A 15199-nucleotide genomic window follows, 5' to 3' on the forward strand; every position below is an offset into this window, starting at 1 on the left:
AAGCTGATTCCGTTCAAATCTTGTCATACCAAGATGGAAGCGTCCCCGATATGCTCCTGCAAGTAAGCAAAGAATCGTGTGATTTATAACCTATTTTTATGGCTCCTTGCTAGCGCTAATTAGCCCATAAATTTTAGAATGACTTGTGGAATGTATTGATGTTACTACTGAGATATTTTGCTTAACTGCTAAAGAGGGAGACAAGGAGTACTGCGTCAGAGCAGATGTATTACTGGAAGATGAAGGGGGGGGAAAGAAGCTGCTGTGTTTTTATAAATATAATGCATCTGGCAATCATTTATTCCAATTATTATCTGTATTAGCCTGAAACCAGAACACAGAGAAGCAAAAAAGAATCGCCGAAATATCTCTCTTGCATGTGTCCCCTCGTGAGATTTTGCATGCGCAGGAGGGAGGGAAGGAAGCAAGGGAAGGAAGGAAGGAGGGATGGGAGGGAAGGAAGGGAGGAAAAGTAAAGCTGTGTGCGCAGCGCATCGGTAGCTGCAGAATCGGGAATCCACCCCTGGGCAGGAGGCCCACCAACCCATCTGACAAAGCTGGAAGAGGGCCTCCTTCTGGAATCCTCAAGCGAGGACCATGTTCCGCTGGACACTCTGCGAGATGGTGCCTGCACACCCACAAAGAGGGTTGGGGGAGGCAATTATAGAACCAGGTGGAAGAGCGCACGGGGAGGCCCATGAGATTGTCTTCTGAACTCCTTTCCTCTCTTCCTTCTCCTCCTTCTGCAGGATGGCTGATCTTGGCATCCACCCGTCGGAGAACAAGATCTACTTTGGGCAGCTCCTGGGCATGTGTGACCAGATCACCTTCCCTCTCGGTAAGGCGGGGCTCCTGGAAGAGTGATGTGATGCTTGGCCAATGGGGATGGGTGGGTTGTCATTTGTGTCACAGCTGATCTTTTCATTGGGACACCACATTCTTCAGATATGAGCCGGGGTGGCGCAGCAGGTAGAGTGCTGTACTGCAGGCCACTGAAGCTGACTTGTAGATCTCATCACCGGCTCAAGGTTGACTCAGCCTTCCATCTTTACGAGGTGGATAAAATGAGGACCCGGATTGTGGGGGCAATAGCCTAGCTCTGTTAAAAAAGTGCTATTGCTAATATGTTGTAAGCCGCCCTGAGTCTAAGGAGAAGGGCGGCATAAAAATCGAATAAATAAATAAATTCCAGGAAGCTCAGGCACTAAACCAGGGTGGGCATTCCTATCTTTATTAAATACTCCCTCTCTCTCTCTCCCTTCCTCCCTTCGTTCCTCATCAAAACTCCTTCCTTAAATTTTACTTTTGGTTAGAAAGTCAGGAAAAACAATAAAATAAAGACAACCAATTCAAGAGCCAACTAACCGGGTTGGTCCCACAGAGTCGGCCTTCTCCAGGTCCTGTCGGCCAGGCAATGTCGTCTACCGGGGGCTAGGGGAAGAGCCTTCTCTGTGGTGGCCCCGGCCCTCTGGAACAAACACCCTCCGGAGATACATACCACCCCCTCCCTCCTAGTATTTTGTAAAGCTTTGAAAACCTACCTCTGCTGGTAGGCATGGGGACCGTGAGTGATAATAATAATATAATAATAATAATTTGTTAGATTTGTATGCCACCCCTCTCCGAAGACTTGGGGTGGCTCACAATAATAATAAAGTACAAATCCAATATTTAAAAACACAATAAAAAAAACTTATAATAAAATAATCACACAACCCAATCAGACCATACATAAACCAACTTGCGAAAGGTGAGGAGGGTGGGGGCAGTTCTGATCTCCGGGGGGAGTTGGTTCCAGAGGGCCGGGGCCACCACAGAGAAGGCTCTTTCCCTGGGGCCCCCAGACGACATTGCTTAATTGACGGGACCCGGAGAAGGCCAACTCTCCGGCTGATACTAGATATGATTGGATTGGATGGATGTGTGTGATTGTGTACATGGAGTCTTTTAAAAAAATTTTTAGTAAATTTCCATAATCTTTTATAGTTATTTAGATTTCTTACATATTGTTGTATTCAATGTTGTACCCTGCCCTGAGTTGCCTTGAGTAGAGCAGCATAGAAATTGAATGGATGAATGAAAGAAAGAATGAATGAATGAATGAATGAATTACAGGGAAAGAAAGGAAAAGAGAATTGGTTGAATGCAGGAATAAAAGAGATACCAAAGTAAGACCTATGTAAAATAAAATGTACAGTGATCCCCCGATCATTGCGAGGGTTCCGTTCCAGGACCACCACCCCCCCCCCCCCCCCGCAATGAGCAGGTTTTCGCGAAGTAGCACTGCGGAGGTAAAAACACCATCTGCGCATGTGCAGATGGTGTTTTTACTTCCGCTGCAGCAGCGAGGAGCCGAAGATTGGGGTTTCCCCGCCGCCCACGCGCCCTGAAAGGGAAAGCCCCCCCAGGCCGGCTCCGATCGTTTTAAAACAGGTGCGCCGCTTTTCCGCTGACTCCTAAAGCGGGGAAGTTCGCCAGGAGTCAGCGGACAAGCGGCGCGCCTGTTTTGACTCTGCTTAAACATGTGTGCTTTTAACACTGTTCCAGATAAACTACTTTTATTTCTTCTGTGCTGGTGTGCGTGTGTTTGACTTTGCATTCCTCTCTCACTGGGGGCTATTAATGAGAAGCCCAGCATAACAGGGATGATTGTGGCAGTCCCGTTTTTTATTTTCTGTAGTATTATGTCTATATTACCATCATTTGATTTTTCTAATACTATATACAGTGGTCCCTCGATTTGCGCGTTCTCGATTAGCGCGAAACGCTGCAACGCGGTTTTTCAAAAAATATTAATTTAAAAAATAAAATATTAAAAAATAAAAAATAAGTCCACGCTAGTTCTCTCTCTCTTTCTCTCCCTGTTGCCGGCGTGGTATATGAGAGAGAAAGAGAGAGGCAGAGGTCGGGCGCATTACCGGGAGGTGGAGGCGGCGTGGGGACGCTGGGTGCCGGGGACTCCGAGGAGGGGGTGGACGTCTGTTCCCTGAATGGAGACCGCCGGCCGCTCAATCGGGCCAGCAGGGAACAGAATGGAGCCTTCCGCGGCGGGGCTGGTAAGGGGGGGAGCCGAGGGGGGAGCCGAGCCCAGCCCCGTGGCATTCACACACGCCCCCCTGGATGAGCGGCCCCGCATGGCCCCAGCGCCGGACTCCGTTGCCGAACGGCGAAACCGGAAGGGGCGAGGTGGGGGAGAACGGGAGGCTCAGCATTCCGGCAGTCGCAGCGCTGGCTGTCAACTTTTCTTTTTAGCACTGGGGAGGCAAGTCAGCTCCTGCCCAGTTTTAAAAAGAAAAGTTGACAGCCAGCGATTGTTCCGCTGCCGCCAGCATGGAGCCCACGGGGGATTCGCTTTCCTCCCGCCGGCAGCCGACTGATCGTGGGCTCCTTCGCAACCTCGGAGAGCTTCCTGGTTTTCGTGAGCTTTCATGCCCTGGAAGCTCTCCGAGGTTGCGAAGGAGCCCACGATCAGTCTCGGCTGCGGGTGGGAGGAAGGCGAATCCCCCGTGGGCTCCATGCTGGCGGCAGCGGAACAATCGCTGGCTGTCAACTTTTCTTTTTAAAACTGGGCAGGAGCTGACTTGCCTCCCCAGTGCTAAAAAGAAAAGTTGACAGCCAGCGCTGCGACTGCCGGAATGCTGAGCCTCCCGTTCTCCCCCACCTCGCCCCTTCCGGTTTCGCCGTTCGGCAACGGAGTCCGGCGCTGGGGCCATGCGGGGCCGCTCATCCAGGGGGGCGTGTGTGGACTGGCAAGCGGCAAGCGGCAAGTGATCTGGCGGGAAGACCAAGGGAAGGTTCCTTCAGCCGCCCAACACCTGATCCGCTCCGCAGCGCGGCAGCAGCGAGGAGCCGAAGATGGGGTTTCCCCTTTGCCTTTACCCCATCTTCGGCTCCTCGCTGCTTCCGCGCTGCGGAGCAGATCAGCTGTTGGGCGGCTGAAGGAATCTTCCCTTGGTCTTCCCCGCCGCCCACACGCAAACTCCACCATCTGCGCATGTGCGGCCATGAAAAAAATGGCGCACATGCGCAGATGGTGGTTTTACTTCCGCATCCAATATAACGCGGAAATCGGTTAGCGCGGGAGGTCTTGGAACGTAACCCCCGCGCTAACCGAGAGATCACTGTACAGTGATCCCCCGGTTATTGCATTCCCGACCATTGCGAACAGGCTAATTTGCGATTTTTCAACCCGGAAGTCAAAACACCATCTGCGCATGCGTGCCTTTTTTTTCTATGGGCACGCATGCGTAGATGGCGCCGGGCAGATCAGCTGCTGGGCGGCTTCCCTGGGTCTTCCCCCTCTTGCTGGCGGGAGGGCGAAGACCCCCCAGCACCCGCTCGCCCGCCATTCGCCCGTCCACCCGCCCTTCGCCGCTCGCCCGCCCTTCGCCCGGCCACCCGCCGTTCGCCCGCCCTTCGCCGCTCACCCGCCATTCGCCCGGGAAGTTCGCCAGGAGTCAGTGGAGAAGCCGCGCGCCTGTTTTAAAACGATCGGAGCCGACCTGGGGGGGCTTTCCAGCAACCCCCGAGCCCCCAACCCGGGCTCGGGGGCTGCTGGAAAGCCCCCCCAGGCCGGCTCCGATCGTTTTAAAACAGGCGCGCGCTTCTCCGCTGACTCCTGGCGAACTTCCCCGTAGACTCGGGGCGGCTAACAACAGTAATAAAAAACAGCATGTAAATCCAATACTAAAACAGCTAAAAAAACCTTATTGTAAAACCAAACATACATACATGTTCTTATGTTCTAGGACAGGCTGAGTTGACAAGGTGCAACCAATTGACTTCTTGGGTTCTCTCCTCCCTCCAGGTCAAGCCGGCTTCCCGGTGTATAAATATGTCCCGTACGGCCCCGTGAAGGAGGTCCTGCCTTACCTGTCCAGGAGAGCCCAGGAGAACCGAGGCCTCCTGGCGCGAGCAGGGGAGGAGCAGCAGCTGCTCTGGACTGAGCTGAAGAGGCGTCTGTTGGCGGGGGCCCTCTTCCACGCACCGAGCCCCCCTTAAATACTTGTCTCCAGCTGCCTCGACACTGGAACTGCTTGGACAGAGACGCTACCCGGACCAAGTTGTAGATGCTCCCTTGCTGGCTGACCGGATTCTCTCTCGCCTCCCGGTGCCAAAGTGGCACAGCTTCTTGGGAGCCTGCCAACAGGAGCTCCGAGTGTAGCAGCCACACTAACATAATACGCCCTTTGTGGCACCACCCCGTTGCCATCTCCCAGGTCTGTCACTGGGTATTCTAGGCTGCGGAGTGACGGGGTTCAGAATCGCCTTCTCCAGATGCCCTTGATCAACTCCTTGCTCTTCCGTTTGTGCTTCCCTGGGAATGAAGGTGGCTGTACCAATAAAATTCTTTTCAGCAACTGCTTGAGTGACACCTGGGTTGCAGAAGAGCTTTTTCCCCAGGACAGCCTTTGAAGTTCTGGTCGGTCTCTGGATAAGATCGCGTCGTCCACCCTCCCCTTTTCTCTTGAGGTTGGCAGCTCTTCCAAAACCGCCATCAATCTAGCCACAGTTTATAAGTGAATCAAGAAGGTTTGTGTTCTGCCGTGCTCTCTGGTAGGAGCCTCTCGAAAATTCAAGGGTACAAATTTCAGACACACACACGTTTGAAAATTCAAAACAATATTCTTTATCACAAAATTCAAAATAAACAAAGCACTCTTTTTGTATTGCAAAGAGCACTCGTCCCAAAACAACCGGGTAGTCTGTACAATTTCCCTTAAGCAGTCATTAAATACTTAGCTAGCAGCTGTGAAGAAACTTCACACCCCTTCTTCTTCCAACGAAGTGACACACACACACACACACACACATGTTGCTCTACTTTGGTTTCAAAAGCGTGAAAAATCAACAAAGTCCAGAAAACAGCAACACAGGATTCCTGAAGAATTGCGATCAGATACTCTTCCACAACGGCCAAACCCACACGGTGCTATTTATAGCAGCAGCCCTAATTACTGGAGCCCCACCCAAACACAGGTGGCCTCTCTTATCTCCTGTAATATGTCCTTACTTGGTTTCTTCTACGCATAATTCTGCACTTGCGTGGGTCCAAGATGTCTTCATCTGAATCAATGGAAGATAATGGAGATTGACTGCCTGGGCTGTGTGCCAAGCCCCCCTCTTCCAAGTCACTCCCACCTTCTTTGTCAGAGGAAACTAAACTCTGAACTGACTCTGTCGGCAATAACACAGGCCGATGACATGTTGAAGTTTCCCCTGCATCCACCTCCACATTCCCTGGGGCAGGAGCTGCGCCAGAGCCAACCACAACAGTTTGCAAGGGCTTAGAAAGGAGTAAAGTCAGGGTGACCAGCAAACCTGGGAAATCAGGGAATTATCAGGGAAATCGACGGGTCAGGAAATATCGGGGGGAAATAGAATAAATCGGGGTAAAAACAAACTATATTAAAATGTTTAAAAGTCGGGGAAATCATGTAAAAAAACCACGAATTGCGCTGTCTGGCCGAGTCAAGCAAAAATGAGCATAACTGGCAACAACCTGCTTCCTCAACTACCGATATTTCTCCACGGCTTAGCCATTTGGTATGACATCATCTATGACCGTGCCTTAACTAGATCGCAAGTTACAGGGAAATGTCAGGGAATTTCAAAATGTTTTCCCCCCTGGGCACCCTGAAAGTCAATTCTCAGAAGGCAGCAAGGATTTATTTTAAAAATCAACTTGCACCAAAGCAAATCTTAGTTTGCTTTGACAACCTGGCTAGATTACTGGAGGGAGAGAATGCTGTGGGTGCAGCATGGTCAGACTTTAATTGGGGTGGGGGAAAGTGGACGCAGCCTCCTTGAATAACATGATGGATTTGCAATGGGCTGAGATGCAGGGGGTACCCAAGGTTCCAGCCTGGGCCAAGACTCTTCAACATCTCCATAAATGTCCAAGATGAAAAATCGAGGGGCTCTTATATTGTTTGTAAATGATGCAAACCTTGGGCCTCCCCAGATATGCCTGTGTCTCATCAACACTCTGCAGCCTGCAGTGGCTGCCGATCAATTTCCGGTCACAATTCAAAGTGTTGGTTATGACCTATAAAGCCCTTCAAGGCATTGGACCAGAAGACCTCCAAGACTGCCTTCTGCCACACGAATCCCAGCGGCTGATTAGGTCCCATAGAGTTGGCCTCTGGGTCCCGTCGACTAAACAATGTCGTCTGGCAGGACCCAGGGGAAGAGCCTTCTCTGTGGCGGCCCCGGCCCTCTGGAACCAATTCCCCCCAGAGATTAGGACTGCCCCCACCCTCCTCGCCTTTCGTAAGTTATTAAAAACTCATCTTTGCCGCCAGGCATGGGGAAATTAACACAAGCAAGCAAAGCAAGAAAAGCACAATAGAAATAGCACTTAGACTTATATACCGTTTCACAGTGCTTTTACAGCCCTCTCTAAACAGTTTGCAGAGTCAGCCTCTTGCCCCCCAACAATCTGGGGGCAACAACAACCCAACTTGGAAAGATGGAAGGCTAAGCCTGATGGGATTTGAACTGCTGGCAGCTGGCAGTCAGCAGAATTTAAGCTATTTTCCAAGGCACTGGAGGCTAGACAAGGAACAATGGATGAAAACTGAACAAGGAGAGATTCAACCTGGAAATGAGAAATTTTCTGACAGTGACATCAATCGCTAGAAGAAGTTGCCTTTGGAAGTTCTAGGAGGTTCATCACTAGAAGCTTTCAAAAAGAGATAGGACTGCCATATGTCAGCAATGGAGGGTCTGCTTGGGTTGGGGGTTGGACTAGATGACCTATAAGCCCCTTCCAACTCTGTTAATGTGTATACACCATATTTTTCGGAGTATAAGATGCACCCTTTTCCTCCCTAAAAGGGGCTGATAATTTGGGTGCGTCTTATACTCTGAAATGTAGCTTCCCCACCCCCACCCTAGCCCTAACTAGCTGCTAACGACCTTCCCAGCTCTTACCTTACAGGCTCTTTCATTGTTTCTCTCTGCCAAGAATATTTTCCAAGTCTTTGCAGGGTTTTTTCATTGCTCTAACTTACTCTGAGTAAGTTTCTTTCCAGCCCTAACCAGGTGCTAACAATGTTCCCATCTTTTACCAGCTTGCAAGCTCTTTCATTGTTACTCTCTGCAAAGAATGTTTTCCAAGCCCTAAGTCTTTGCAGGATTTTTTTCCATTGTTCTACTTGCTCCAAATGTTTCTTTCCAGCTCCAATGATGTTCTCAGCTCTTACTGGCTTATTTATTTATTAGATTTGTATGCTGCCCCTCTCCATAGACTCGGGGCGGCTTACAGCAACAATAAAACAATGTACAACAAATCTAATAATTTAAAAAACACTAAAAACCCCATTATTAAAAGCAAACATACACACAAACATACCATGCATAAACTGTATAGGCCCGGGGGAGATGTCTCAATTCCCCCATGCCTGATGGCAGAGGTAGGTTTTAAGGAGTTTACGAAAGGCAAGGAGGGTGGGGGCAGTTCTAATCTCCAGGGGGAGCTGGTTCCAGAGGATCGGGGCCACCACAGAGAAGGCTCTTCTGCTGGGTCCCGCCAAACAACATTGTTTAGTCAACGGGAGCCGGAGAAGGCCAACTCTATGGGACCTAACCGGACGCTGGGATTTGTGTTCCAGAAGGCGGTCTCGGAGATATTCTGGTCCGATGCCATGAAGGGCTTGCAAGCTCTTTCATTGTTACTCTCTCTGAATAATTATTATAATCCATTGCTTGCAAGCTCTTTCATTGTTACTATCTCTGAATAATTATTATAATCCATTGTTTGCAAGCTCTTTCATAGTTACTCTCTCTGAATAATTATTATAATCCATTGTTTGCAAGCTCTTTCATTGTTACTCTCTCTGAATAATTATTATAATCCATTGCTTGCAAGCTCTTTCATTGTTACTCTCTCTGAATAATTATTATAATCCATTGTTTGCAAGCTCTTTCATAGTTACTCTCTCTGAATAACTATTTTTAAGCCCTTAACCAGGGATAAAGTAATGTGCTGACTAAGGATGCTAGCCAGATGAATACCTGGTAAGCAGATTCTTCTCCCTATTTTCCTCCCCAAAAACTAAGGTGTGTCTTATATTCTGGTGCGTGTTATATTCTAATAGCTACTGCTATTGCTTCAGCCTGCAATCCAAAAGATGTCCACTAAAGGGCAGAGCACCACTCCATTCCAGATAGCCCAGCTATAGGAGAAACCAGCATTAATCTGCATGACAGAATCTTAAAACGCCAAAAAGCAGAAGGCAGGGACTTTCCTGCGCTTTTGGTGCAGGAGAAGACATCTTTCAGTGCAATGAAAGGCGAGCAGGTCATAAAACCTTCTCTCTCATAAAATCAGAAGGTGAACTCTGTCTATCAATCCATCAGATGGGCATGTTGCATAGGGAGGGCAGAAGTCGTGAAGATCTGAAAATACAAATGGGAGAATTATGCTACCAGGCTTAAAATTTTGGACCTGGATAATCTAGATCAGTGATGGCGAATCTATGGCACGGGTGCCACAGGTGGCACACGGAGCCATTTCTGTCGGCATGCGAGGCGTTGCCCTAGCTCAGCTCCAACGTGCATGTGTGTGCTGGCCAGCTGATTTTTGGTTCACACGGAGGCTCTGGCAGGGCGTTTTTGGCTTCCAGAGAGCCTTCAGGGGGATGGGGGAGGGCGTTTTTACCCTTCCCCCAGCTCCAGCCTTTGGAGCCTGGGTAGGGCAAAACACGAGCCTACTGGGCCCAGCAGAAGTTGGGAAACAAGCTGTTTCCAGCCTCCAGAGGGTCTCCAGAAGATGGAAGAAACTCTTTTCGCCCTCCCCAAGCATTGAATTATGGGCATGGCCATTTGTACATGTGTGATAGCATGTGCGCATGCTCTTTCAGCACCCAAGGAAAAAAAGGTTCGCCACCACTGTTTTAATGGAATGAAAAGCCAGCAGCTCCTAAAACGTTCTCTCTCTGAAAATCAGAAAGTGAACTCTGTCTATCAATCCATCAGGTTGCATAGAGAGGGCAGAAGTCGTGAAGATCTGAAAATAAAAATAGGAGGATTACACCACCCGTCCGACCTAATCATAGCAAAAGTGGGTTCCTCCCAGTTGGATTCTACAGAACCAGTAGCAAGTCACTGGTGACATCATGAAGCTGATTCTGTTGGTACCGGTCCATGGACAGCGCCATATTTATTTATTAGTTAGTTCAGTGTTTTTCAACCAGTGTGCCGCGGCACACTAGTGTGCCGTGAGACATGGTCAGGTGTGCCGTGAAGCTCAGAGAGAGAAAGAAAGCAAGAGAGAGAGAAAGAAAATGAGAGAGAGAGAAAGAAAGAAAGAGAAAGACAGAGAAAGAAAGAGAAAAAGAAAGAGAATGAGAGAGAGAGCAAGAGAGAGAGAGAAAGAGAGAGAAAGAGAGAGAGAGAGAGAGAGGGAGGGAAGGTGGGAGAGATAAAGACAGGGAGGTAGGGAGGGAGAGAGAGAAAGAGAGCAAAAAAGAGGAAGGAAGGAAGAGAGAAAGAAAGGGATGTAGAGAGAGAAAAGAAAGGGAGAGAAAGAGGGAGGGAGAGAGAAATACTGTAGAGCGAAAGGGAGGAAGAGAGAGAGAATTTTTTTGTCCAACCCCCCCCCCCTCAATATGCCCCATGGTTTTGTAAATGTAAAAAATGTGCCGTGGCTCAAAAAAGGTTGAAAATCACTGAGTTAGTTAGTTAGTTAGTTAGTTAGTTAGTTAGTTAGTTAGTTAGTTAGTTAGTTAGTTAGTTATTAAATAAAATTTGTATGCCGCCTCTCTCCACAGACTTGTTAGTTAGTTACTTACTTTGTTTGTAGTTAGTTAGTAGTTAGTAGTTAGTTAGTTAGTAGTTAGTTAGTAGTTAGTTAGTAGTTAGTTAGTAGTTAGTTAGTTAATTAGTTAGTTAGTCAGTCAGTTAGTTAGTTAGTTATCTGTTTGTTGGTTGGTTGATTGGTTGAGGGGGTTGACTTTTTTTGCTGATTTTTTTTCCTTCTGCCAGGAAGCGAACCAGCAGCGAGGTAAGTTAGAACCCACCCCTGAGGCTTAGTACACAAAATTGTCTGGTGCAAATGTCCTACCTGTCAACGACTACTTCAGCATCAATCGCAGTAATACCCAGGCAAACCATAAATTCAAACTCAAGGTAAACTGCTCCAAGCTTGATTGCAGAAAATCCGACTTCAGCAACAGAATGGTCAAGGCCTGGAATACGTTACTTGACTCTTCTTACATCCTGAAACCCCAAAAACTTTAACCCCATTTCTATGAAGTCTGTAAGGGGGTATGCATAAATGCACTAGTGTACCTACCATCCCTGTCCTACTGTTCCCATTTATTTGTACTCATTTCTTATGTATATACCTATACCTGTTTATACTTACATATTTATATGTTATTTTCATACTTATACTTACTTTCTCATACATGCTTGGGAAACTAAATCAAACTAAACTAGAATATCCAAAAGTAAAAACTGCAAGTACAACTGGTCAGAATTTAGAGAATATTGAGTATAATATAAAGAGGGGAGAGGACAGGAGAGGACAGGAATGGAAGAGAAGAGAAGAGAGAAAGGGAAGGGAAAATAAAAGAAGAGAGGAAGGGAGGGGAAGGGAAGAGAGAAGAGAGAGAAAGAAGAGAAGAGAGAAGAGAGAGAGAAGAGACAAGAAGAGAAGAGACAAGATGAGACGCGGAGGGAAGAGAAGAGAAAACAGGCTGGAAGGGACCTATGTCATCCCAGATCGATAGCTGTCCAATCTTTCATTGAAGACCTCCAACAATGGAATACCCACTGGTTAATTGTTGTCAGTATCAGGAAATTCTTCCTTAGTTGGATCTCTCCCACCTATTACTTCTTGTCCTGCCTTCAGGTGCTTTGGGTGTTAGGTTCATCTCTATGACTGCTCCTCAAGTACTAGAAGACAGCTATCAGGTCACCCCTAGTCCTTTTCTGTCTTAGGCTAGACATACTTAGTTCCCGTAGCATTCATCATGTATGTATGTATGTATGTATGTATGTATGTATGTATGTATGTATGTATGTATGTTGATACTCTCCCTCTGTTGATGCAGCTTCCTTCCTTCCTTTTTTCCCTTCTCTTTTCTCCCTCCCTCCCCTTCTTTCCCTCCTTCCTTCCTCCCTCCCTTGCTCCTTTCCCTTCCTTTCTTTTCTCTTCTTCCTTCCTTCCTTCTTTTTTCTCCCTCCCTCCTTCTACTCCATTTCCTTCCCTCCCTTCCTCCTTCTTTCCTCCCTTCCTCCTTTCCCTTCCCTTCCTTTCTTTTGTTCCTTCCTTCCTTCTTCCTCTTTCCTTACGTAAGAACCTAAGAAGAGCCCTGATGAATCAGGCCAAAGCCCATCAAGTCCAGTATTCTGTGTCACACAGTGGCCCCCCAATTGGGGATCTTGAGCAGAAAGAGAAGGCCAAACCCTCCCTTTCCCTGGATCCCAACAAATGGTACTCAAGGGAATCCTGCCTGCCTCAATAACCACCGATACACTTGGCATCCATTTCCTGATAAGTTTGATGCTTAAGACCTTCCACCTTTTCTGTAGCCCGTCTTTGGACCCGTTCAATTTTATCCATCTCTTTTTGTAGGTGAGGTCTCCAGAACTGAACACAGTATTATTCCAAATGGTGTCTCACCAGCGCTCTGTTCAGTGGGATCACAATCTCCCTCTTCCTGCTTGTTATACCTCTAGCTATGCAGCCAAGCATTCTACCTGGTTTTCCTACCGCCTTGTGTGTGTGTGTGAGCTCGGCAATTGGGTTGCAAATATAAATATATATATATATTATACATAGATATACAGTAGAATAATATCTATACAATCAAAATCACAAATATAACCCCAAATATTAAATACAAACCAGATACATCATCACACAGTTCTATACATACAGTAACTATCAGAAATACTCCCCCAAACAGGAACTCCGTTATCTCCCTCTTATGGCCAACAGGCACACTTCTCTTAAAGATATATCACTTAAACATACATTTATTAATTTTTATTTGTTTGTTTTGTCAAGTATGTATTGGTGGTATACAAAGATATAACAATATTTATACACATGGTAATAGTAAAAGAGAAACATTAGGACAGGTGATGGAAGCCATGCTGGTGCACTTATGCACGCCCCTTACTGACCTCTTAGGAATCGGAAGAGGTCAATAGTGGACAGTCAAAGGGTAAAGTTTTGCGATTTAGGTGATGATACTACAGAGTCTGGTAGTGAGTTCCATGAATCAACTATTCGGTTACTAGCATTTCCTGCAGTTGAGTTTGGAGCGGTTTACTTTAAGTTTGTATCTGTTGTGTGCTCTTGTGTTGTTGTGGTTGAAACTGAAGTAGTCGTTGACAGGAAGGACGTTGTAGCAGATGGTTTTATAACCCAACATATCATACATAGTACTGACAGTTTATGACCTGCTCCAACGATGCCTGGAGCCAGATGTAAATAGGGAGTGAAGGTCACTTTTTCAGCCTCTCTGGACAGAGGGATTCCCATGTGTGAAGCTGCTGCGTGGCTTGCTGGGTGATGCAGGGGACAGCTATCCAACTGGGGCTTGAACAAATGGTGGTCTCAGAAAAGGAGACCTTTCCATACATATGTGAATCCAGCCAAGGAATGCCAGTTGTTTATCTCTCTCTGTCTGATCCCAGGCTGCCTGCCAGAAGAAAATGTGCCCCCCTCCACAAAGACCCTCTTACCCCATGCAGTCTAGTGTAGCTTCTTGGACAGTTACATTCACATTTGTTTTAAACTGTCCTGTGAATTGGGGGCAGGCTGGCAGGAAATGGAGGGAGGGAGGAGGGAAAGAAAGAGAAGGAAGGAAAGGAGGGAAGGTTGGAAGGAGGGAAGGAAGGAAAAGAAGGAGAGGGCAGGAGAGGAAACAGAAGGGAAGGGAGGAAAGAAAAGAAAGAGACAGAAGGAAAGAAGGAAGGGAGGGAGGGAGGAAGGAAGGAAGGAAAGGAAAGGAAGGGAAAGGAAGGGAAATGAGGGAGGGAGGGGGGAAGGAAAGGAAGGAGAGGGTGGGAGGGAGGAAAGAGAAGGCAAGGAAAGAATGAAAGAGAAAGGTGGAAGGAAGGAAGGAAGGAAGGAAGGAAGGAAGGAAGGAAGGAAGGAAGACAAATAAGGTAATAGGTCCAGATGACATCCACCCCAGAGTTCTTAAAGAACTCAGATTTGTCATTGCTACCCCACTGACTGATTTGTTTAACCAATCCCTTTTAACAGGACAAGTTCCTGATGATTGGAGAATGGCCAGTGTTGTGCCTATCCACAAGAAGGGCAGTAGAGAAGAAGCTGGTAACTACAGGCCAGTTAGCTTGACATCAGTTGTAGTTAAAATGATAGAGACTCTACTCAAAAAGAGGATAAATCAGCACCTAATAACCAATAACTTATTGGACCCAAATCAGCACGGCTTTACTGAAGGCATATCATATCAGACTAATCTCGTTGATTTCTTTGACTATGTCACAAAGGTGTTGGATGAAGGTGGTGCCATGGATATTGCCTATCTGGACTTCCTCAAAGCCTTTGATACAGTTCCACATAAAGAGCTGATAGATAAGTTAGTGAAGATTGGATTTAATCCCTGGATAGTTCAGTGGATTTGCAGCTGGATGAAGACTAGACATCAGAGAGTTGTTGTTAATGGCCAGTATTCTGAGCAGAGCCTGGTTACAAGCGGTGTGCCACAAGGGTCTGTTCTGGGTCCTATTCTTTTAATATGTTTGTGAGTGACATAGGGGAAGGTTTGGTAGGGAAGGTTTGCCTATTTGCCAATGACTCTAAATTGTGCAATAGGGTTGATATTCCTGGAGGCATCTGCAATATGGCAAATGATCTAGCTTTACTAGATAAGTGGTCAGTGCAATGGAAACTGCAGTTTAATGTTTCCAAATGTAAAATAATGCACTTGGGAAAAAGGAATCTTCAATCTGAGTATTGTATTGGCAGTTCTGTGCTAGCAAAAACTTCAGAAGAGAAAGATTTAGGGGTTGTGATTTCTGACAATTTCAAAATGGGTGAACTGTGTGGTCGGGTGGTAGGGAAAGCAAGGAGGATGCTTGTCTGCAAAGCTAGAGATATAACAGCAGGAAGACGGAGATTGTGATAGAGTGCTGGTGAGACCCCATTTGGAATACTGTGTTCAGTTCTGGAGATCTCACCTACAAAAATATATGGATCAAATTGAAC

At 47.1% G+C, this 15199-nt stretch overlaps 1 protein-coding gene across 1 annotated transcript in view; it reads left to right on the top strand.

Moving 5' to 3' along the window:
- Positions 1-5360, top strand: part of PRODH (proline dehydrogenase 1) — a 42025-nt gene extending 36665 nt beyond the window's left edge. The window contains exons 13-14 of the mRNA XM_070762166.1: positions 750-838; positions 4808-5360. Coding sequence (XP_070618267.1) covers positions 750-838; positions 4808-5001 — 283 coding nt within the window. The 3' untranslated portion in view covers positions 5002-5360. The remainder of the gene's footprint in view (positions 1-749; positions 839-4807) is intronic.
- Positions 5361-15199: the final 9839 nt, after the last annotated feature.

Source organism: Erythrolamprus reginae, chromosome 10, assembly GCF_031021105.1.
Source record: "Erythrolamprus reginae isolate rEryReg1 chromosome 10, rEryReg1.hap1, whole genome shotgun sequence".
NCBI classification, from domain to species: Eukaryota; Metazoa; Chordata; class Lepidosauria; order Squamata; family Dipsadidae; genus Erythrolamprus; species Erythrolamprus reginae.